This window comes from Xenia sp. Carnegie-2017, unplaced genomic scaffold (genome assembly GCF_021976095.1).
Source record: "Xenia sp. Carnegie-2017 unplaced genomic scaffold, XeniaSp_v1 HiC_scaffold_17, whole genome shotgun sequence".
Taxonomy (NCBI): Eukaryota; Metazoa; Cnidaria; class Anthozoa; order Malacalcyonacea; family Xeniidae; genus Xenia; species Xenia sp. Carnegie-2017.
In genome coordinates, this window is record NW_025813479.1 from 845898 (window position 1) to 871891 (window position 25994).

At 37.6% G+C, this 25994-nt stretch overlaps 2 protein-coding genes across 2 annotated transcripts; both read right to left on the reverse strand.

Annotated features, from left to right (window-relative positions):
• Positions 1–77: 77 nt before the first annotated feature.
• Positions 78–9312, reverse strand: LOC124437757. Its single transcript, XM_046987685.1, has 5 exons — positions 9034–9312; positions 7818–7866; positions 2222–2723; positions 1659–1855; positions 78–498 (listed from the first exon to the last, which is right to left on the reverse strand). The coding sequence occupies exons 1-5, from the start codon at positions 9084–9086 to the stop codon at positions 373–375; spliced, it is 927 nt and encodes a 308-aa protein (XP_046843641.1). The 5' UTR covers positions 9087–9312; the 3' UTR covers positions 78–372.
• Positions 9313–12050: 2738 nt separating this feature from the next.
• On the reverse strand, positions 12051–25985 carry LOC124437866 (leucine-rich repeat and coiled-coil domain-containing protein 1-like). Its single transcript, XM_046987798.1, is given in 24 exon segments — positions 12051–12891; positions 13157–13292; positions 14012–14149; positions 14504–14598; positions 14830–14943; positions 15061–15135; positions 15559–15647; positions 15996–16095; positions 16604–16678; positions 16882–16953; positions 17594–17707; positions 17840–17924; positions 20391–20507; positions 20801–20940; positions 21358–21431; positions 21434–21610; positions 21843–21942; positions 22350–22416; positions 22624–22954; positions 23424–23481; positions 23740–23964; positions 24549–24604; positions 24869–25200; positions 25635–25985. Coding segments are annotated over 24 exon segments (3174 nt in total). The 5' UTR covers positions 25910–25985; the 3' UTR covers positions 12051–12762.
• Between the last annotated feature and the right edge of the window lie 9 nt (positions 25986–25994).

Below are 25994 nucleotides of genomic sequence, written 5' to 3' on the forward strand. Positions count from 1 at the left end.
GTCTGTCATAGCAAAATTTTTATGACACATACAGATCAGTACTATTTAGCGCATCACAATTAAATGCCCTCTGCAAAACCAATATCAACTCTTAATGACGTCAATGACAACACAATGCACACACACGTCATTAACTGCGTCACACTTATCTAATTACAATGTTTCTCGGCAGATACGGCATTAAATATCGTCGAAAATGTTTCTTGCTGTTTTCCTGGCTTTTATTCACATACAGCAGTTTTCATCTTATCCATACTGCAATACGCTTACAAGGAACTTGTAAAAATGTCGATTTCAAAAAGCCAAACTGGGCTCGATCCCATCGCATGTTGGTCGTGCCGTCTTCCATAACAGTGTAATGACTTTTCAGCATTACTTCGTTCTCATCATTCGCAAGATGACAACGTTTCTTCCCCAGTGAAGGACTGCCAAAATGAAGGCCATGTTCGTAAAAACGATAAGATGCGTTAACGTTGTCTCCCCAACAAAGTGTGCTACCTAAAATGAAGAAAGATTTGTTTCAAATTTACCAAAAAAAACAAAACTCATAAAAATCCATTTTGAAAAATGATTCAACTTCGTTAATACGGTCTTGTAAGAAGATATTTTATGAAAAGGTATATATGCTTGCCGTATGATGTGCCTCTACTGCACGTTTATATTTTCCTGTTTAATCCATTTGTTTTAGCAAACAAAAGAAGAGTTTTTAAGGCAACAATTGTTGAGCACGTTTAACTGTCGTTCAATATGTTCAACGTCATTTATGAAGACATGTTAGCAAATGATGATCGTCTAGGTTAATGCAGTTCTGGAAAAGACTGTTGGTGTTGATGTTAACTGACGTTTCGACATCCTTACTGGTAGTCGTTTTCGGAATCAAGGGTGTCAATATCCTTAATGGTCCTAAATGATCCCTAGTGGGATACATCTTTAGTATCAAGAGTGTCAAAGTACTTATAGTGGTCCTTAGTGGTAGTCATCTTCAGAATCAAGGATGTCAAAGTACTTATAGTGGTCCTTAGTGGTAGTCATCTTCAGAATTAAGGATGTCAAAGTATTATAGTGGTCCTTAGTGGTACTCATCTTCAGAATCAAGGATGTCAAAGTACTAAGTAATGGTCCTTAGAGGTACTCATCTTCAGAATCAAGGATGTCAAAGTACTTAGTAATGGTCCTTAGTGGTACTCATCTTCAGAATCAAGGATGTCAAAGTACTAAGTAATGGTCCTTAGAGGTACTCATCTTCAGAATCAAGGATGTCAAAGTACTTAGTAATGGTCCTTAGTGGTACTCATCTTCAGAATCAAGGATGTCAAAGTACTTGGTAATGGTCCTTAGTGGTAGTCATCTTCAGAATCAAGGATGTCAAAGTACTAACAGTGGTCCTTAGAGGTAGTCATTTTCAGAGTCAAAGTACTTATAGATGTCCTTAGTGGTAAATAGTCATGTTCACAAGAGAGTCAAACATTAGTCAACATCAACACCCACAGTCTTCTCAGGACTACACCAATCTAGACGGTCTACATCTACAAACATGTAACTATACTCCCAGGCTCAAACCATTTACTTTGTCATTGAGAAAAGCGCCGTTAACGTTCCTTGAACTCTCAGTCTTATTCATTCCTTCGGTATATTAAAAAGAGAAATCTTCAACGAACCTGTAAATTTGAATTCTTTTCTCTCTTGTTTGATAACGTTCCATGTATAATCTCCTTGTTGAGTGCTGTACTCGGACCAGCCTCCCGTGAGAAACAAACTGTTCTTTTTCTCTTTATTAAATGCGGCATACGCATCTTCACTTGAGTCCAACCGTTATCTGCAGTCACAAACGTGAACCGTATTGACTGAAGACCATCTAAAGAAGCATAGTAAAATGATTTTATTGTTCGTATAACTTTTCTTTAATCTGTAATGTGCATAAAGCAAACGTGATTGACAGGAATATCTTCGGAACATCGATGATTGGTGATTGGTCAGAAAAGTTCAAGAGCTTGTTGATTGGTCAGAGGAAGTTGCAAGAGCTTGTTGATTGGTCAGAGGAAGTTGCAAAAGCTTGTTCATTGGTCAGAGGAAGTTGCAAGAGCTTCTTGATTGGTTGGAAGAAGTTGTAAGAGCTTGTTGATTAGTCAGAAGACGTTACAAAGCACGAGTAGGCCGAAATCGAGGTTAACACTTTTTTGCAAAATATTGTGTTTCATATAGGCGATGCAAGAATCCTTACCTTCAAAAAGTTTTCTTGTAATCGTCTTCTTCAGGTGAATTCCTGAGTTCTCGTCACTAGAAATCCTCAGGTCAACATAATCTCTCGCGTGTGACGGATGAAACAAATTCGCTCGCAACTTATCTGCGTTCGATCCAAAGCAACTCGCTCCTTTACGCTCGGGACATATCCACGCATAATCATTGGTGATCTTTGCAACAAGGGTCCAACCACCCCCCGCGACATTCATGTCACAATATACAACATATGCATTAGCAAGATCGTCCTTCCCGGAGGGGTTGATCCAGTAAAGACCATTTCCCTTGCCCTTATCCATACGTTGTAGTTTAGCATCAAGACACGACTTTGGTAAACTACTCTTTTTTACAGGAACCGAGTTTATTAGATTGGACAGGGACGTCCATTGTCGTGATTTGCAAACTTGAACTTCGCCAGAAGAGAATCTCATGTCACCCTCGAGTCGTGGGGTGCATCTCAAATCTAATTTCGGTCGAAATCTTCTCTACATAAGTAAAAAGAAACGAAAAATTGAAAACATCGTAAACGAATATTAACTTGTTTCATGATTGTTTTGTTTTGTTAGATGAAAGGGCCAATTCCATGTTGATATAAGCTAAGAGTCAAATACATAAAACACAACTGGAAAAGGAATACAGATGAACTAAACTGTGATGTGGTTAGCCTCCGTTAATAATCCACACTAATTTTGACAACTTCCAATATCTACATTTCAGTGACAAAGTTTAGTTAAACAAAAAGCTCGGCAAGTTTACTTTTCTGAGAATGTTCATTCCTGCCTCGGTGAAGAATTTGTGTGCCTATCTAAACCATCAATATCGCTGTGGAAATGAGCTCTTACAGCAATCCGACAACAATCATGAAGATAAGGATGTTTATTCTCCAAAAAGTCAGAGAATAGTTAGGATCTGTTTAAGCGTAGTTTCCGGCTATCACACAGCCAACTTTGCTCGCACCCAAACAAAAAGATGCCCAAAGATATTCCGACACACAAAACTATTTTCTTGTGTTGTAGAAGTTAAACAGCCCGGATTGACTTACATAGTAATCACTTGTTTGAAGAGCTATCTTAAAAAGCAATCCTTACATGTTCATTCAAACATTTTGTTTTTTATGACATTAAATATAGAAGGAAAACTCTGTAAGCACGTGTGTTATGATATCTTGCCTAAATCATGTGAAGTGTACGTCTAAGTCTAGTAAAAAAATGTTAGGAACACGTCAAATTCATCAGAAAGTTCGCGAGTGTTAAGATCTAGCTCCGATCGCGATACTGAAAGCTGTAGCAAACTTCGAGCAGTCCATTTGCTAGCTAACTGGGAATCTGTTGAACTCTTAATTTTCATTTATTGATTCACACAGATGACAAAACATTTCGGCTTGGTAAAATCTAGTTCTGCGACGATTTCAACAGCCTGAAAATTGGCATTGAAACAATTGCAATTGCGATAAGCAATCGTCAACTTTCCACATACCTATCATAAGTTGTATACTTATGAGTTAAATCGGTTTGTAATCACTAATAAAATGCCTTCATTTGATCGTCATATTAAGGTCCTATAAACACTGCTTATAAAACAGGCAATTACAGCATTTCACCATTTATCTATCAACTTGCCACCCACACACAAAACTCTGGAAATTTCATACTATCACCAACTGTATGTTATTTTCTATTATCCACACGACAAAGATATTTAAAATGTACGTCATGGAGAGCACGACCGCGGTTAAATACCACTCAAACTGGGACATAAAGATTCCGCGCTCCTAATAACGAGATCAGAGCGATTTCCGCGCCTTTAGCACGTACTTATGATGTTGTTTGTAAAAATAATTGTTTGCATAAATTGTGCGGAACTGTTTGTAATCCCTCGACTTAGCACTAAGTTTGTTTTTACACGCGATGTCCCGCAATGAATTTGCATAAACCGCACACAAACAGGGCGAGCTCAGTTTGTTTTCACGCGCTTTGCCTTAGAACAATTTGCATAAATCGCGCACAAACTGTGAAAGATTGTAATGTGTGAAATTTTTCAGATAACAAGGAAGCACGTTAGGAATTCTCGAGCGTGATAGAAAACATGCAATCTGTAATAGCGTCTTTCTTTCTCAAGAGAAAGGTCTTCAAAAATGACTTACAACAACACACTGCACAAATCATATCTAAAATGTTTTACTTGGAGTATAAAATGCATAAGTTATGACAATTTCAACAAACACTATCAGTTGGCAAATACAACATACATGACAAAGACTTGATCATAAAAGGGTGTTTTTTGATGCACGTTCAAATTTGAAAAACATACTTTGTGGCAGAGAAACAAAGTAATACTAAATAATACTTCGTGACTTCAAAAAGATTTGTCTAAATCCTAAATTACTAGTATTTATTCTGGTCAGTAAGTTTGAAAGATACAACACAGTCACATATTTATCGAATTCCTTTGAATCTCCAAAAACTGCCGAATCCAAAATTTTTCGTTCAAAACGGGCGAAATTTCAAAAAAAACCAACGACAAATGGAGAATATAGATAGTCCAAAACAGAACTATCCAAGGGAACACCCGTGTATCAATGACAGGATCTCTCAAAGAGAGTTTAATGCAATTGTTAAAACTTAAAATAACTAATGTGAAGGAAATTGCCTCGTTCTCATTTTACTTATAAGGCATTCGTCAGGAATGTGGAGTTTCTGTTTAAATTTTTTGTGCACATCCTCTCTTACTCAAAGTAAAAATATGTTTAACATTCGTTAATGCTTATGATCTCGCATTGTTGACACAATGCTTTTATAGCTAGACTTAATTCATTTTTTTAACATAGAACTGTTTTTATTGAATCGTAAGCCGCGTATCGCATGTCTTTACATTGCTTTCTTTATACAAGAGCCAAGGCCACTGTAAATGATGCCTGATATGCAAGGAATTTGACAAAGACAACAATCCCAGTACTTCTTAAATTCATAAAGACGGGCGTAGAAAAATCTCAGTTGATCAGAAATAACTGAGGTGAAACGTAGCTTCTAAAAACTAACATACACGAGATCATTAACCTTTCGACTGGCAAGAATTCAAGCCTTAAAGGGGCACCAAAGGGAGCCACATTATCAAATATTTTAGCAAAATCATCGTTTACACTATAGTATATCCTATTTATTGCTCAAGCACTTGAGCGTCTAACAAGTGGGATTAAGTTGGCCGTATGTATGATGTACGTAGTGACCTGATAAAACGGAAATGGATAAATAGATTTCTCGACAATGTACATCCAATTAGTGTCCTCCCACAAAAGTCTTTTGGCCGACACGTTCATGGCCCCCTTGCTGAATTTGCTTAATACATCTACGTCTCAAGATATGATGGATTGTTCCATCTGTGACCTTCAAACGAAGATATTGCAAAACCCTCTACATTTCGAATGCCTTGAATATTTTCAATGCACTGGAATTAAAATGAAAAGAATATTACCAGGCAGATGGATTGAATTTATTTAAACTTCATTGATACAAAGTGATTAATACAAGCCGGAACGTCATGCATAAAGGAGAAAAAGATGTCCAGTGTTGAAGCTGTTGCTAACTGTTTATTTTGTCATTCGATGCGAAGAATTAGATGAAAAGAGTATAAATTTCCTGTGCATATTTATCAATAAAGTTACTTATCTCGAGAAGAACATACAGGAAATTGATACTTTTAATTTTTTTTTTCAACAATTATTTTGGAGAGAATTTATGAATATTGAATTATACGTTCACTATCAAATCAACAAGAACTTCAATCACTTTTACTGTTAAGCCATTCTTTTTCACACGCGCAAGTTCATACTTCAAACGCGCAAGCTGTCTTTCAATGATAAAAAAATCAAATGCCTTTCGCTTGTGGAGTGCTTTATAATTTTGACCTTATCCACTCGACAAGATGGATGGAATGACGCATCGCCGTAATTTAAGACGGCAATTTGTACATCTGAAATAGCTTCTCTGCAAAACGGCTGTCAACGAGTATAAACAACGGTTTAAAACTGCATGATGTTTTCTATACTTCTGAAAAACGCTAAGTTTATCATGATTGCTATCACATGGGACTCAAAACTGGAACATGTTAGAGCAACTTAACAAAACCGATGGAATATTAAAGCAAGTCTCTAACTATAAGATCATTATATTGTAATTAAACTGACTTCAAGTTTACAAAACGTTAATGATGTTTTAGGAAAGACGATTTGTAAACTTCAAAACAGTCACAGTCAGTAATTGACGACCATTTTCGCTAATTGGAATTAAAAGAACCGTTTGCAGATTATTTTCTCATTATCGACGCCTTTCACTCTTTCAATCCTTTTTTGCAGAACCTCTGAACATAAAGACACCGCTGTCAACACTTGGATGGGAAATACGCACAATTATAGATCGATTTCTATTAATGAATTGCGAACTTGGAGCGACGCGGAATATGTAAATTAATTACGGATGAAAACGAAATGCTGTTCTGTTGTAGAGATGCGCGCCATATTCATTAACGTTGGATGGTTAATTCATGTTGCACAAGTTTAATAAGATGAAAATTTTTTTGTTCATTGACATACTTGCGCTGTAGTGTTCCCACAAGAAAACATAAAGTTTCCGGATGGATTTAAAATACAAACATGATGGTCTAGGCTTCCCCTTGATCTCGTGTGCCTAAATGTGTTGAGATTTACATAATTTGCGTCGGAAATATTGCAATGACGTAAAACAGCATTGTTAATGTTGATTGGATAATGAAAGCGGTTTTAAAAAGGCACGGTAATGTTCACGTTAATTGAGAACAGGAAAAATAAGAAAATAATTTGAGATTTTTATCAGTTGACAAACCACGCAGCGGTTCCCGTTGTGAGCGGGAACAGACTATAGAGGAAGCTGAGGTTTAATGATTGATTTTACCATGGTGAACACAGACCCGAGGAAATTTTCCAATTAGGGAGGATTAGATTTTTAATTGAAAGGGAACTTAAGCGAAAAATCGATGGAAAACTTCATCAACAAGATAGCAGTTTATGAAATTGAAAATTCATCTGAGTGATAGTGAGGTTGCAAAAAAGTTGCATGCGGCACAAGTATATGTGTTGTCGTGATAACAGCCACCTTCACGAGAGCTGTTACTTGGATCTAAGTGTTGAGCGATCAACACCTCAATCACACGATGATTTTAACGTCGTTATTTCTGGGTGAAATTTACCCGAAAAATGATCGGAAGATTGGAGTTTTAAGGAGTAAGAGCTGTTAGTTGAGGATAATACATGCCTGAATGCAAAGACCGAAGACACTTTTAAAAATAGAATGCTTTCAAAAACGTCAAAATATTTTGTCAAAATATATTTATTTAAGATAGCACTTAAGATTTTACATCGCACCGTGGGTACTTTCATAAAAATTTGCCACATACGGTTTGACCATATTCTGTTTTAGACAACAAACAACAATTACAAAAACAAAGTAATTTTGATATGACGATACATCCAGATAACACATACAAAGGTCAGTGAATAATGGGTAAAAATGGAAAATTTTATGGAGGGCGTTTTATGTGCATCCTACCTTTTGCAATCCTTTTTCGGGAGAGGTACTCGCAAGCGGAGAGCATTTGCTAAACGGAGAACAGACAAAACAATTTAAATAGCGATATAATGGCGCTAAGTAAATATTTACGTACGCAAATAAGGAAAGAGCCTTGATATAAATCAATCGAAATGCCGACATCGTGAAAACATTCCTATTTAGCAGATTAACTTCATACAAGCGCCACGCAGCGCGGAAAATACCAAATGGTTGCGCACAAGGGCGTAATGGTACATATGTGGCATTTTCAAATGTAAAAATGACACTGCAAGAAGCACACGCTGCACCCTGTTTTGTGTAATGTAATCTATTTCAACAGTTACGAAAATGTTTCATCTGTCGTCCGTCCTTTCGCTTAAGTCTTTCGCTTTTGTCGACAACTCAAGTGGAAAGGCGCTCTGAAGAATTTAGAGCAGTGAATAAGACCGCCATATTACGTACACTGGGACATACGTCAATGTTTATGTTTGAAGAAGCGCTAAGGATATGTTTCACATGCAACAACGTCTCCTAATTCATGCTTGATGTCGCAATTAAACGATAATTAATTGCAACGCGCTCATTAAAAGTTCATTAAAAATTTGCTGCAAAAATGCCGTTTTTCTCTTATTAAAAAGTTATCTGGCGTGATGCAAACGAAGAGAAGCGAAAATCGTGCTCGAATGAGAGCGTGCGACCTGGCGCGCAATTTTGATGTTTTGTAAAAGAAAACGTTTAATCAACGACGAGGTCAACGGGCAAATACCGGGATGTAAACATTCGCCCGAACTGGAGCAATAGCAAAATTGGGCAGGAATATCAAATCGTACAAAATATCTCTACACTAACATATAAAGAATGTCACTCATTGACCGCAGTTTGACAGCATATACGGGCACACAGACAGCCAACTGTAAACCACACGCTTGCGATTAAAATATATTTCTGGCATAGGTTAGCTTAAGCCAGTCTCAATGACACACGAGTGCGCGACGAGCACACGATAAGTTAAGTTGTAGGTCACAAGTAACATCATGGCGATTTTATATAAAAATTCACCTTTAGAAGGCCTCTTTAATTTCCTCGTCAAAAGTATGTCGGACAGCGCGCAATGAATGTCACAAATAAATGTACAATCAAAACAAATATACTGAACTGTGCAGTTAATCGAGCCGAGCTTTATGTTAACCTGATAGCGTCCAACATTAAAACTTACCACGTTAAAAACACGTAGAACAAGGAGATGCATATTGAGTTAAATATCTTCATCGTTGTTTTTCCTGGTTTCTTGTTGAGCTCCAGAGCATATACCGTTCGTCGTATTTGTGACAGACTGTGAAGTTCAATGTCGTTTTAAGCCCACCCCAGAACCTATTTCCTTGCCGCTTTGCTACGGAACGAACCAATCGGCAGGTCGGATCCAACGTAGCGTGTTCAATCAAAGGCATGCGTGGAATTTGACGCGATTTATTCCTAATTATGTTTATTCGAGCGAGCGCAATGTAATCATCTCCTTTCAAAATAAAACAAATACTGCGTGTATAGCCGGCATGTCTTTACAACGCCATTGTGTTTCTATTCAAGGGGTACGGTGGATAGGAATTATGGCTCTGCTATCTGATATCTTGCGATCAGAGTCATGTTCGCGAGTTCCCTCATACTTGAAAATCATAAAACGCGCATGCCATTTCAAGATATGCAAAAACAGAGAACCGTAATTTAAAAGCTCAGTCACAAGTTTCAAGCATAATCGCAGAATGAGCTGCCAGACAAATAACTGAAGTAAGGAAAGGGTTTAGAAATCTACTTAATGTTTGGTGGATTTTGAGAATCTCGTAGAGCTAGGCTCTACGAAGGCTGTGTAAACATGAGTGTATTTGATAAGGTGGCGAGTTTATCTTAAACAGTCGGTGAAGTGCATTTCGTGTTGTCATTACATCATAATGATTTGATTTTCAGCTGGTCAGAGAAGTGCTGTGCGACTATACTGTAAACAGAAGTTCTCGGCGGATGAAAATCCTCTTTGTAGCGAAAATGTAAACGACATAAAATCGTGCTTTCGGACATCAAGTTTTTTTTTCCAAATGATATATGGACGTATAATTGTTAATCCTACGTTTTATAGACCAATTATCATTTCTCGCATCGCCAGACATTGCTAAAGGCTGTACAAAATGGCATTTTTAGCAAGAGGATCGAAGAATCTACGAACAATACTGACATCGACTGGCGTAGATGTAATGATTACCATCAGCAAAGCGATTCGAAAAATCAGGAAAACGTTCTAAGACAGATAATGAATTGCAAGTACAAAAGTATAGATTTCTGGTACTTGTCAAATCGCATCTCAAGTGCCTTGTTTCAATCCTTTGTAATAAGATTAAGCAAACACCACTTTAAGAGTACGCAAGTTATATACAATAGTCGACAAATGAACATTTTAGCGCTAATTTTTGTATATAACAGAGAACACCGCCATTAACAAGAATCACCGAGTGGTACAACTGCGTATGGCAAAACGCAAAAATGTCGAAGATAAAAGTTTTGAAGATCAGGGAGGATTCTTATCAAAAAGATTATAACAAAGTAATTTAGGCATGCCGCCGGGATATTAAAAACAATATTGAAGAGCTTTTTTGAAGGATCATGGAACATTCTTTAAAAATTGAATAAACCATGTCACGCTAAATGAAAATATTATCGAATCCACAAATAAACATTCCATTGGACGGCCTTCGAACGTCATTTCAATGTTACTTCCGAGATTTCTAGCTAGGTAAAGTTTCTAGATTATTATAACACGAAGTTATACGTTATAGACGATTTGGTTTTCATAAAGGTAGAAGCAACATAAGACATTGCTTATGGTGATTTTAATGCAACAACAGCCGCGAGTTAAGCATAGTTTTGAATCATATGTAACAATGACTGTAATAATTCCTATTATTTGAACACATCCTGTGGTGATGATAAACATGAGCAGAATCAAAGACAACAGATAAAACAAAAAAAATCAAACAACCAACTGAGATCGGTATGAACACAACCGCTAACGTAAAAAAAAACAGTTTCAATTAACACAGAAAAGAACAAAGGACAATAAAGACACATACTTCGGCACGGCCATTTTGCACGGTGAGCTTAAAAATACAATTTTCTATTTTGTCGCATGAGGGTGAAACGGAGTGTACGCGAAAAAAAGTGTGATTTTTTGAATGGAAATTGCGTCTTGGGTGTTATGGGAGGGTACAGTTATTAGCACCTGTAGTTTTGATTGCTATGATGCATAATCAAAACAACACAATTGCATCACTCATAACATCCACTTCAAACAACTACGTTCAATGTTCACGAACGACCAATGAAAATCATTTACTGATACAAATATATTTAAGTGAAAATACCATTGGCGAGCTCATGTGTCATGTAATGTGTTTAGTCTAACGCGATCATTTGAATTAAATCGTTTTGATTACGTTTGAATCGTAAGTTCCACACGCGCAACTCACCTTTTTCTGGGTATTTCCATGCGATCGTATGACTGGAGCCACAGATTAACAGACACCCATAGCGTGTGACTTTGGCCACAGATTAACAGACACCCATAGCGTGTGACTTTGGCCACAGATTAACAGACACCCATAGCGTGTGACTTTGGCCACAGATTAACAGACACCCATAGCGTGTGACTTTAGCCACAGATTAACAGACACCCTTAGCGTATGACTGGAGCCACAGATTAACAGACACCCTTAGCGTATGACTTTGGCCACAGATTAACAGACACCCATAGCGTGTGACTTTGGCCACAGATTAACAGACACCCACAGCGTATGACTGTAGCCACAGATTAACAGACACCCATAGCGTGTGACTGTAGCCACAGATTCACAGACACCCATAACGTATGACTGTAGCCACAGGTTAACAGACACCCATAGCGTGTGACTGTAGCCACAGATTCACAGACACCCATAGCGTATGACTGTAGCCACAGATTAACAGACACCCATAGCGTATGACTGTAGCCACAGATTAACAGACACCCATAGCGTGTGACTTTGGCCACAGATTAACAGACACCCTTAGCGTATGACTGTAGCCACAGATTAACAGACACCCATAGCTTTTCTTACCTCATTAATAATGAAAAAATCTCTTCCTCAATTAAGATTCATTTTTTTCTATAACCTTAAAACAACAAGGTAAAAGAGATTAATATGCCAAAGAGTGACTTCTTCAGATTATAAGCAAATCACCTAAGTAGGTGTAATCGTAAAGACAAACTTATACGTCTAGCGAGGGCATAAAATTGTCTCCCAACTGTTGTTTAGATTCCTGAAAATAATTTTGCATGATTTTGGACAATGTGGGATAAAGTTGGGCAAAACTGGGTGATGTTGGACATTGTGGGATAAGTTTTGACATAACTGGGTGATGTTGGACAATGTGGGATAAAGTTGGACATTACAGGGTCATGTAGGAAAATGTGGGATGAAGTTGGAAATAACCGGGTGATTTTGGACAAGGTGGGATAAAGTTGGACATAACTGGGTGATGTTGGACAATGTGGGATAGAGTTGGAAATAACCGGGTGATGTTGGATAGTATGGGATAAAGTTGGACATAACTGGGTGATGTTGGACAATGTGGGATAAAGTTGGACATTACAGGGTGATGTAGGAAAATGTGGGATGAAGTTGGAAATAACCGGGTGATGTTGGACAATGTAGGATAAAGTTGGAAATAACCGGGTGATGTTGGAGAATGTAGGATAAAGTTGGAAATAACCGGGTGATGTTTGACAATGCAGGATAAAGTTGGACAATATGGAAGATGCAGTCAAATATCTCTATGTAGCTACACAGCTGTATGAATCCCTAAAGACCCTATATACCTACATTCAGTTATCCTTTCATGTAAAATCAAATCACAGATCACATGATCACGACGTAAGATCCGCTTGAATTTCGTTAAAGGCGTTCGTTAATTTTCTAATCCTCATTTCCAGTGATTTTTTATTTGCTGCAGCTTCCTGTAGAATCTGTCTCATCTCATCTTCTACTTCGGAGACCTGGGTACAAACGAACACTACAGTCAATGAAGTGAATAGTCAATTTCTTTTTTTCAGCCCCAGTCCCTTTAAAGCGCAGTGAGTTAAATAAGAGCACGTGTTAAAGGGACTGAGAACGAAAACTACTTAAGCTTCACAAGCCGCTATGCAAGGATTCATACCACTTTTACACATAGCAAACAAAATGAAAAGTTCATAGACCGTAGTTCTATCGGTACCAATGAACGACAATCCAAAGCAAGCATCTAAAACTATAATTTAATACCTTCAAGTTTGAATGTTCAGTAATTTCTTCCTTCTCCTTAGATAGGCGATCTAATTCGCGCTCATAAACCTCTTTTTGTTTCTCCAGTTGCTTACGAAACGCGTCGTCACATGATCGTAGTTTTTCGATTGCCAAGCTGTCATATATAAAACAATAATTAACATGATCACATGACCATTTAACGGTGACGAAATATTTCTGCTCCACGGTGACCACATACAACTGTCCCACGGTGACTTCATACAACTGTCCCACGGTGACCTCATACAACTGTCCCACAATGACCTCATACAACTGTCCCACGGTGACCTCATACAACTGTCCCACGGTAACCTCATACAACTGTCCCACGGTGACCTCATACAACTGTCCCACAATGACCACATACAACTGTCCCACGGTGACCTCATACAACTGTCCCACAATGACCTCATACAACTGTCCCACGGTGACCTCATACAACTGTCCCACAATGACCATACAACTGTCCCACGGTGACCTCATACAACTGTCCCACAATGACCTCATACAACTGTCCCACGGTGACCTCATACAACTGTCCCACGGTGACCTCATACAACTGTCCACGGTAACCTCATACAACTGTCCCACGATGACCTCATACAACTGTCCCACGGTGACCTCATACAACTGTCCACGGTAACCTCATACAACTGTCTCACGGTGACCTCATACAACTGTCCCACGGTGACCTCATACAACTGTCACACGATGACCTCATACAACTGTCCCACGATGACCTCATACAACAGTCCCACGATGTCCCTTAAGCCGCCATCAACGCATTCATCCCACGCAATCATGAAAACATTGATAAAAAAAAAGCAAACTTACTTTCCCCCCTTAATGGCTTTGTCCCTTTCCTCCACAAGATTCCTTTCTTTCGTGTCAAACTGACTACGCATTTCTTTGACCTCTTGTTCCAGACGAGCAATCAAATCACTTCGTTGTTGCCACTTGCTTTTTAAAGTTCTATAAAAATTCCCATTAGAAAGACATCAGGGGACAGGTTTCACGTGGCCTGAATAACATTATCCATTGGATAGCAAAAATCTTCAAACTTGTAAAAAAGGTGCTGATATTTTTCTTACGTCAAAGAAATTTTGTAATCTTCGAAACAATGTTTTATTTCAGTGATTGCACAGTTCAAATCGTATATTTTTCTCCTCCAAGAGATTTTATAAACGTTGCTATTCAGTGGATAACGCAATCTAGGCTTCTTGCAACCAATCCCAGCTACATGACTATACGTCATAAAGCTTTCTTACATATTTTAGATCTCTGTTTTTTATAAATGCTTCATTTAAATAAAACGAATGCGTCAACCTATTGGTTTCATTTGATTTCTCCAGGTCCGTATGCAGTGACGAGAGCTCGTCTTTAAGTTCTTCCTTCCTTTGCAAAAGGCTTTCGTTTTTTTCCTGAAATGTGAATGAAATAACACGAAAAATAAGACCAAACTGTTAATCAGATAATGCCCTCTGGAATAATATGAAATCAGAAAAAAAGCGCAATTATAACTTGTTCTAGTTTGATTTGAAAATCACACGTTGTTGCTAATTTTCGCGGTGAACGTTTAGCAAAATATTCGAGTTTGAAAAATTGTCCAAAAACGATGATAGTCTGCTCCTTAAGAGACGTAAAGATCTTACCTCGAGTTCTTGAGTAACACACATTTGTCTTTCTAATCTTTCCTCAAAGTCTTGAACTTTTACTCTCTCATCTTCCAAAGACCTTTCGTGCTCATTTCGACGTTCATTCAAACTCTGTAAGCATGGAATATTTTTGCACTTAATAATTTCAAAGCAAGCCACAGTTAGTTTCTTAGCATTTGTATTTCATCAATGGGAGAGTATTTTAGAATGCAAATGTTGTTTCCGTACCAGTTTTAATTGTCTGATGGACTCTGTTTGATCTTCGAGCATTTTAGATTTTATCCGAATGGAATCGTTTGCATCCTGGAAAATAATCATGAATTCTATATGAATATAAATTCCAAACATTGTTGATCTTGCGATAGAGGTGGGGGTGGGTGGGTGGTTTTACAAAATGTGTTTAATGGTAGTTACCAGAGTTGTAGCCAGTTGGGTAGCCAGCCCGCAAATTTAGTCATGCTATGTAACATTATTCATTTCTTTATTAATCTAAATATCTAGATAGCATGACCAAACTTGTGAGCTGGCTGCGTCACTGCTTGTAGCAGCAACACCCCATCCGACTCGACAAAGATGAAGATTTCAATTTAAATATAGCAACAAGATTGTTGACGATTCGGTTTCCGGGGGTAAGCGGGCGAGCAGCAAGCGTTTCAATCAATGTCAACTGCTTGTCAACGTCTCCGATTACTCACAGTAAGATACAAAATGATTATAAACACCGACCTCAATTTGTTCTAGAAGTTGCTTCCTTTCAGCGGTCAGAGCTTCCAGTCTAGACTCTAATCTCCCACGGTCCTGAGCAAGAGAGGCCCCTGCAAAGGTACAAGTAGGATATGAAAAAATGAGAAAGAAACCACTTCCTAAAATCTTAACATCTGTGTGACAATGCCCGCCATTCTTGTTATGAACTTTAGCAAAAACAACACTTTAATTGGGTACGCAGTACGTGGGAAAATCGTTCGCAGCAAACTTTGTGCGTTGTAAACAAAACAACTTGTACAAACATTGAAATGTTATGCGCATTAAATCTATAACAAGTAATCATGCCTTCAGACAAACATTTCAACACTCAGAAAGACACGCCAAAGATAAACAATTTTCCAACATACAACAGAATATGGAAATAGGAATTTGGCAGCATGGAAAGCGAGATACATTACCTTGTTGGGCCAATTCTTCGCTCCATAATTTCCGTTCCATTCTAAGACCTTGAATGACAGATTCCTGCGCACGAACTTGTGAAGATAACTTTGATTTATCCTGGAGATGAGCGGGCGAAATCAAATAAATCATAAAAACAGCGATGGTTGTGATAAAACAAGCGTTGTTTTAACACAGCCTGGAAAGATGAATATAGAACATAAATTTTCTTTGTTAAGAATGCTCAAAATAATTAAACTTGGCTACACAATTTATCGTGTTAGGTGTAACTATAAGAGCGATCGAAAATTAATCTTTCTTTGCACACAGAAAAGCAAACAAGGATGATAACTGCCATGTTTATAAATATAGAGCTTCTTCAATGAAACTGAATATACAACAAGATAAATGGCAGGCTCAAACAGACTATCAAAACAAAACAAAGTTACCGTTACTTTATTTCCAGACAAACGCATGGAAAATTTTGCTTTACACTATCACACGAGTGAAATCTTGATGTTAAAAAAGCTTTTCAGTTATGTAATGTATATTTGGTTCAGTGGAGCTACCAACTACGATAGCTTGGCGTAATTTTTTGCGGGAAAAAGTTACAGGAGAGATTACATACTTGTTCCAAAACTTCAATTCTCGAAATTCTCTTACGGGCAATTTTTGTTTCTTCTTCAAGCGAGTCAATTCTTTCCTGTGGTCGGAACAGGAAACACGTAAGAACTAAGTATTGCAGACTGTACCGTGGATAAAAAATAACCGCAACATTTTTAACGGCGACGGAAGTTATTTTTGAAAAACGTCACCATTTTATACACAAATGATATTATTTGACATGAGTTTTGAAAAGAGATGCGAAAGATAATGACGGTTAAAGTTTTTTCATCTAGTAGTTACCTTCTGTTGAAGCAGTGCTTCTTGCTTTGACTTTGTCAGTTCTGTTATTCGAATCTTTTGTTCTTTGACCAGCTAAAATTGTTGTGTGGCTCAAAACAGGCAGCTTCGCGTGAGATATAGTAGAAAATACCGTAATACGGACAGAGATTAATCACACTGTACAATCTTTGTCGATAAAATAGTTTGTGGTTCGAATGAGTATCGTTACATGTTTTAAATGTAGATCGTCCAGGTTGGTATAGTCCTGAGAAGGACTGTTTTTGTTGTTGTTGACTGACGTTTCGACAACCTTAGCGGTAGTCATCTCCTTGACTCTGACGATGACTACCGCTAAGGTTGTCAAAACGTCAGTTAACAACAACAAAAACAGTCCTTCTCAGGACTATACCAACCTGGACGATCGACATTTACAAACATATAACGATACTCCCGGGTTCAAACCATTTACTTTATTACGATCATTTGGACGACAGAGCGAACAACTTGCTAACGACTACATACGTTTTGCAAGCAACTTAAAATAGTCTGTCTTACGCACAATTGATGTAGACACACATACAACTGTACCTATATCAAGTGTGTGAATGACTTCGACGAAAACTTATTTTTAAAGACATAAAGTTTTCACTTGTCGACAAATATGTAGTGTATGCTATCATCTCATCACGAGAAATGTTTTGTAAAGCTGAGGATTGAATTTTAAAAGTCTTACCGCAGTCAGTTCGGATACCATTCCGGTCGCTTTCGTTTCTTTATCTTTCATGGTTTGCGACAGTCGTTTATATTGCAAACATTCCTCGCTTATTTTAGTGAATTCGTCTTGAAGCTAAAATGAAAACCAAATGCCGAACGCGGTAATCAACGAATAAGGAATAATAAACGCCAAATAATCAGAAATTAATGTCTGAGACACATCGAAATGTAAGAGAAGTTTTTTTTAAACACAGCTCTGCCGAACCTCTTGAAATCGTTTAGATTCAATCTGCAAGGCCATACGGAACTCATCTTCTAAACTGTAATAATCGTTCGTCTTCTGTGTTAATCTATTCAAAGGAGAATAAATATAAATGACATAAAAACAAAATCACCGTCAAATTCAAATTGAGCATAATATAAAGAGAAAAAAACTTGAGAACAGCGACGACAAAAATACTACGTATGTAGGGATCGAAGGATAGTACAAAATTTTTTTTAAAAAAAACACTGCCTTTTGGCTGGTAATTTGAATCAATCATAAAGTTTTTTATAAATTTTTTTCATTTCTTCATTAACTTTCGTTTTGATTTTGATTCGTGTATGAAGTGAACATTCAAGGACTTCAAAACATTTTAAATAAAACATCAAAATTAAGCCTATAGGTAACCAGTTGTTGCGTTCTTGTCCACAGTTTACGCGTAAGAAATATTCTTTCTGTCCATCAAGTAATGTCTACGGTTGTGTATTGCCTACAATACTTTTAATCATGGCGGGAATACGTCAGGCTGATAACGGTCGATGGGTAACAAGTTTGGAAATGCATTTGTCGAAACAAACTTAAAAGACAAACAACCTGTCAATAATATATGACTGAAAACTTGCGTAGCCTACTCCATTAACGCATGTAGGTCAAAAAAACTCTGAGCATGCGCAGTCCAGTTGAACAACTGTTGTAGTCCGTAGGTATGGCAACAGCCAACCAGATCTTCTTATACCAATTTGGGACTTGTCAGTCACAGTCTGGTTGAAGTAAATAGCTCGCTTAGTCACAATTTATCAGCGCATGCGCAGTCTTCTCGTGCATGCGCAGTCCACTTGACGGTTTTTTGACTTCATAGTTATGGCAACGACCAGCTGCATCTACTAGCATCGATTTTGAAGTAAAAAGCATGCTTAGTAACAATTAAATGGAGAAATCATCTGCGCATGCGCAGGAGCATGCGTAGTACACTTGACTAATTGTTCATAGTCATGGCAACGACTAACCATATGTACTTGCACTATAATTGTGGCAATTAGCTCACTTAGTCGCAAATTAACGAAGAAATCATCTGGGCATGCGCAGTAGTGACTTTAATAATACCATAACTTTCGTAAGCCTCTGAATTTTGGTATATATATATAAAGCCAATATTAGGTATAGTAGATGTCAACTAGCAGTGGAAGCTGGGTGCGATATGTATGCAGTGGCTTAGGGTCCAGACGTTTCGGGTCGCGACCGCACTCTCCCTGCGTACCCCGAGCAAAGCCTATCGCAGGTGATCTCGGGGTCTGATGGGCGGAAGCTTGCTATTGCATCTCCCAAGTAGGATAGCGTGGAGGGGCCGAAATCTCCTACCGAAACGTTAACATGCGGCGTTCTAGTGCCTCGGCTTAAGCAGGTATCGGGAAGCATGGACCGAAAACGGGGTTTTTTGCTTTCGAATTTTATCTTTTGTTTTCTTTTCTTCTCATAAAATAAACTAGAACATACTGCAAAGGTTCAAACAACCTCTGGCTTTTTGATTTATGTCAACCTCGCACATGTTTTATACATTTTTCATTGATTGGCAACTCTCTCATTTACTTTTAATAAATTAAATGCATCATGAAAGAAAGCATCTTTGGGCTTCATGGCAAACAAGAACTACACTGCTTTCCTTGTCTCATTGTTAAAATAAATAATTGAGTCCAAGACTTTACGTTTTTACAACGACAACGTTTTATAGGCGAAGACATTTGTATAGTCTGAATTGAACCCCAATCTCAACACTTGCGTTATAAAATTTTAATTCATTTCGCACAGAAAACAGGCACACACTCATGGTAATTCATGATAATAACAGGATAATTAAAGGAAAGTGACAATTATATAACGGAATAAATTATCAGTTCTCTTGTATAACAATTACGTTAAATCCAGCGCGCAATGATGGTGTTGCTGTGATTCTTTTATTTTCATTTGACAATTGATTTCATGCAGGAGTCATGTTTAAAATTTTATTTATAAATTTTATAAAACACCAACATGGACGCGTGACCTCTCCTAAAAAAGTTTGCTGTTATATCATCTCGCGCTTTCCAGAAGCCCGGGGGGGGGCTGGTAGCGCTAGCATAGAGCCGATAACATTGTTTGTGACGAACAGCACTAAATCACAATGAACATAAATAACATTCGCCCCCCTGGGGAGTTTACACTACATATGAATAAACCGTTCGACTCATCACAATACTAAGAATGTTATATGCAGTGCGGTGTTTGAAATTAAATGAAGATATGATCTTCGCACTTTGCTGGACAATTTAAGCAATTGTTTCATTGTCTCATTGTCTGAATTTTTCAGGTTCTGGAGACAATTGCTTAAATTGTCCAGCAAAGTGCGAAGATCATATCTTCATTTAAGTTCATCACAATACTGCCAAATTTCTATAGAAACTTTGTACTAAAAGTAGGTAGCTACTTAAGTTGAGACCGTGCTATTTCTGTATCGAAGCCAATTTTTTTATCATGTTGTAAATTGCAATTTTCGGCAATAATAAATACACGCGATTACCTTTCCTCCCATTGCTTTGTGACTTGTTCAAATCTTATTTCTTGCTTTGCTAGTTCTTTATTGATTATTTCTCTAACATCACGACCGTCAATACTAACCAAACCGTCCATTTGAACCCTGAATAAAGAAAAAATTGTTATTCTACTTGATATGTCACCCTTTCAACTTGTAGCTACGACATGAAAATTGAGATGGTATTTCAAAGAAACATAAAGACTTTGTACAACATCGTTTGATCATTTAATCAGTGACTTTTTTGAACTGCAGTACGCTATATTATAAATACGTCGAGGTATAAAATACTTTGTTAGTGCCTGTCAAAGCTTACTCTTCTTTTAATAATTTATCAAAAGCTGTTTTCCAGAGAATTAATAAACAGAGTTACAGCTACAGTTCCAATGAATCCTTACTTGTGTTGTTGTTCTCGTGTTGCGAGGAGTTCCTGAAGCTGTTGAACCTGTCCTTTAAGTTGTTTGTTTGTTGCTTTCCTCAGTTCAAGTTCCCTTGCTAGGGCTGTGGCTCTCATTTGTTGCTCTTGGACTTTGGAAACCTACATGAATAAAAAATATCATCAAAACGTTTATCGTTCGTCAAGGTATTCATGTTCTATTTCCGAAAGTATTCATGTATTCAAAGTATTCATTCTGTTTCCTAAGATATTCATGTTCTCTGTTTCCTAAGGTATTCATGTTCTATGTTTCCTAAGATATCCATGTTCTCTGTTTCCTAAGATATTCATGTTCTCTGTTTCCTAAGATATTCATGTTCTCTGTTTCCTAAGATATTCATGTTCTCTGTTTCCAAAGATATTCATGTTCTCTGTTTCCAAAGATATTCATGTTCTCTGTTTCCTAAGATATTCATGTTCTCTGTTTCCTAAGATATTCATGTTCTCTGTTTCCTAAGATATTCATGTTCTCTGTTTCCTACGATACCTCAACAGCCATAGTGTCAATCACGTGCAAACCTCGTGAGCATGTTGCTGTATTCTTTCAGTTTCAAGTTTAGTCGTAGCAGCCTCCATCGCTCTGAGTGCTTTCTTTGTTCTTCTTCGGTCTCACGACAATTCTTAAACTGTTCCACTAAGTCATAGTGATTTGCTCGTAAAACGTTCAATTCTTTCGTCAACTTTATCTTTTCAAGTCTTTCCTTTGATAAAATATCCTTCAGTTTGGTACTCGCTGTCAAAGCAGCGTCTTCAAGCTTTTTCTCGTCGTTTACTAGATAAAACAAAAGCATAGAACATCATCACAGGATACCTTGAAAACGTTTTAGAAAACAGGATGCAGCATAATCATAGTGAAATTAATAGGAAAGACAATTCTAAACTATAAAACAATCTAAGACCTTAAAACAATCTATGATTTCCCTATGTTTTGAGATTGTTTATATAAAGGAAACGCTCCAGAGAGGTACTGAGTTCAATGGCTAATAAGTAAAAACGCAACAAACCCTTAATTTGTAACTCTTTCACGTGATCAACTAACTTTAACGCTGCCTGTTCCGCCTTCCATCTGCGTTCACGCTCCATGTCAAGTTCTTGGATCAGTGACTATACAAAACCAAATAAAAATCACTTTAGGATATACAATCAAGCAGTTTGCAAGATTTCATCTAGTCACGTTCTGATTCTTGAAATATTGATGGCTTGCAACCCTTTCCCCTGGAACAAGGAAATGCTCGCCATTATAATCATCCAACATGGCGGCTATGACGTAGCATGCAAGCCAAGAATAACACGATTACGTATTTGAAAAAGGATTGCCGCGTTTGCGCGGGTTGTTGGTTGCAATACATGGCTGCTTGACCACACTTAAAAAGATGCATCGAAAGTAATCTCGATTGGATCGGTTGGGCATCTATCTGTGATACCCTATTCTCTTTCAAATACCACCCTGAAACCTTAAAGGGGGCAAGACATAAGCAAAAAACACCAGCCCTGAGCTGGGTCGTACCTACAAAGTTAATTGAGGGGTGTTTTATATATTCAGCTTTGCCCGACTGACTTCTTCTCAAAGTGATTTGGCTTTCAAAAGAAATCAGTTGGGTACAACTCAATATATGAATATACACCCACCCCTCAAATAACGTTTTAGGTACGGCCCTGGTCCACGAGTGGTTTAAAGAGCGGCACTCATAAACAGGTTAACAAAGAGAACATTTATCGCAGGATTTGGTAAAACATACAATAAGCCAGACAATGAAAAACAACAAAATTTAAAATAGATTTTACCAAAATGTAGCATCATCTTCGTGATGTCGTACATAACGCGAGCCTTGTGCCATCATTTGCTCATTATTTCCACTAAACTTCACAATCTTTTCATTTTCATTGGTTGTCGATGAATTCTCAATTGTTTTGAAACTGTCTTTAGTTTTGCCTTTACCGTCCTTGGCCATTTTCTTCGTAGAAGTTTGTTTTTTCGTGCTCGGGGTCTGGTGTGTTCTTCCTCGCTTAGAAGATGATACATTTCGTTTGATATATTTTGGATACTGCTTGAGTTCTTCTTTTACAGGACTGTCCGTCGTCACTGTGTCTGAATCTGAGGATTTTTGTCGCGTGTCTGCCGATAAAGAAATATATGTGAATGACCTAAACAGTTTACGAAATTTTTTACATAAACTGTCTCAAATTCTAATAATAAATATTAAAGTCCGTCAGAGTGGTTTCTAAAAGACTCATTAGATTCAAGAATAGGTACATGCAGAAAGAAATATTTATTGAGAAGCGTAACATTTCATCGCTACTCAATAAATATTTCTTTTTGCATGTACATATTCTTGTATCTAATGTCTCTTTTAAAACCATTCTTCTGGGCTTTATTATTTATTATCAGAACTTGGTTCCCGCCTTGTATATCCCCGGTAACTTAACTGTCTCGTATAAGAAAAACAATTGTAGGAATGAATTAAATAAAGATTCAAACTGTCACATCACCAGCATGCAATGCGCGCCCCAAATTCACGACACGTGGTGCTTACACATCACCAGAATGCAACGCACGCCCCGAATTCACGACACGTGGTGCTTACGTTTAAGTTTGCAGTTTGCTTTTTCAGTTTTTTCTGATGACGGACTGGAACGGACATCCTGCGTATGAAGAATAAGAAAAACGTCAATGTCACGGTTAACTAATAATTATTAAAGAAAAGCGGGGTGGAGGGGGGGTGAAGGAAGAAAGTTGGTGGAAATTTTTCATTGAAAATTACTGAAAAGGGGGGGTGAGGGGTGAACTCACGAACCTTAATTTTATAGAAAAGTCATTTCTTCCAGTTCCATGTATTTCTCAACACAGACACCCCACCCCCTCCCTCCTCCAACCCAAGCTACCTCCCTTATGAAACGAACCTTTACAGGTTTATAGAGAACGTGAGCCAGCTGATGTTCGAGTCTTTCTAATCGTACTTCATGATCTACTGACGAAGCAATCTTACGGGAACCCGTCGATTGGAAATCATGGTCATCTTCGCGTGACGTCATGGGTGCTTCCATTTGCTGACGTTTGAATTTCGACAGCATTTCGTCGATTCTTGGCGTACTGGTCACATCGGTCGAGGATCCACCATGCTCCGCCTTTGTAAGAAGAATTTATTTTCGTATTTTCATTTAAGAGAGAAGTGTACAAGTTGAGGTAATGTATACATGTATGTATTTGGTGTTATATCAGGGAAATATATTATTTTGAATGCAAAATAATATTTAGGTACACGTTAACCCTCTTCTCGAGTTTAGTAGCTATGCCATAACGCTAGGTAACTGACCCACTTTCTATATACGAAGAAGCTAGACATAGAGCTATTCTACATTTATTTCCAGTCTCCTCTAATGTGAAACGCTGGTTTTATTGTTAGCCATTCAACTAAAATACATGGAACGCTACCTGTAATACAAAACCCTAATAATTTTTTGAAACCGTGATTTTACTCCAGACACGCGAGACTTTACCCCAGACACGCGTGTGTAGTCAATCAATTTTCACACCGCGAGTATCTCGAAACACTACACACGCGTGTCTAGAGGTAAAATCCCGCGTGTCTGGGTGTAATATTTGGCTTCAATTATTTGCTTCAAGTAGCGTTCCATGTATCTTAGTTCAATGTTGCCAGCTTACTTCAAGGGAAAACATCAGAACAGTTGGTCGCTTGCACAATACTGACCTTTGTTGAAACATTGGAGGATGACTTTATGAGATAGTTTATGTAATCATCAACATCTAGAAATGGACATTAATTGGTTACATTGTGTATTTCATACAAAACAAACATGACAATCAATGTTTAGTTATAGCATTATCAATGGTTGTTAACTAAACTTAATAGTCAACAAATTGTAGTCTAGGAAATCTTTTCAACTACATATAAATGGGTTTTGTGATAGTTTAGTTAACTTTTTATTCTGTCATGAATGCGAGCTACCACAACAGCAAAAACCAACCAACAGTTAGTTTCCATTTCAAAACAAGCTCGGTCATTCCTACCTGTTAAGCCAAGATTATCCGATAGATTTTCACTATCCACAGGTTTCCCTAATCGATCCATACCATCCAAAACTTGAATATCATGTAGCATTGACAGTACTAGGGATCTGTACTTTGGGTGTTTACAAACAGGATTGGTATCTTCATTTTGAGAAAAAACAATCTCTTTAAGTTGGATAAATTCACTCAGACAGTTGATGATGTGATCAATGGATCTGATGTCGTTTCCTTGGAGATAGAGTGTAGATAATGATGAGCCTGTTGAAGCTAACGACTTTAGACCCAAAAGGCTGTTGATTGTGTTGTACGAAAGATCTAGTTTCACGAGTTGCCTGAAGAATTAAGTAAATGGTTTGAACCAGGGAGTATCGTTACATTTTTGTAAATGTATATCGTCCAGGTTAGTAGAGTCCTGAGAAGGACTGTTTTTGTTGTTGTTGACTGATGTTTCAACAACCTTAGCAGTAGTCATCTATAAAGTCGAAAATGTCATTGACTCTGAAGATGACTACCGCTAAGGTTGTCGAAATGTCAGTCAACAACAACAAAAACAGTCCTTCTCAGGACTATACTAACCTGGACAATCTACATCTACAAACTTGCCTGAAGAATGAAAACATACTTTCAGTAAATCAGATTATGTACGATCACTTATAAAAATAGAACATACCAAATTATCCCCAAAGTAGTTTCACAAGGAAGGGAGGAGAAACGCACATGGGTTTGGAATATGATTTCTCAATACTCCACAGTAATGTAGACTTACCTTAGATTTTCAAGTCCTTTTGTTGTGGTGATGGCGTTGCACGACAAATTCAAATACTTAAGACATACAAGGTTATCTAGGCCCGAAATCACTTCAATGGAGTTCGAGGATAAATCCAAATGCTTCAATTTCCCCAAAGCGTCTAAACCATCGATGTCTTTTAACAAATTACAATGTACATTCAATGACAACAACGAAGGATCTAGGTTAAGTTTTGAAATAGAAGTAACGCCTGCATCGATTAGACAAACTTCGCTTGAATGCTTCGAAGTCATTTGTGTAGCATTGATTCATATAAAAACCAGAGCTTTCTTCCCATAGTTTCGCTTGAACAAAAACGAGAATCCTATCAGTTTGTCA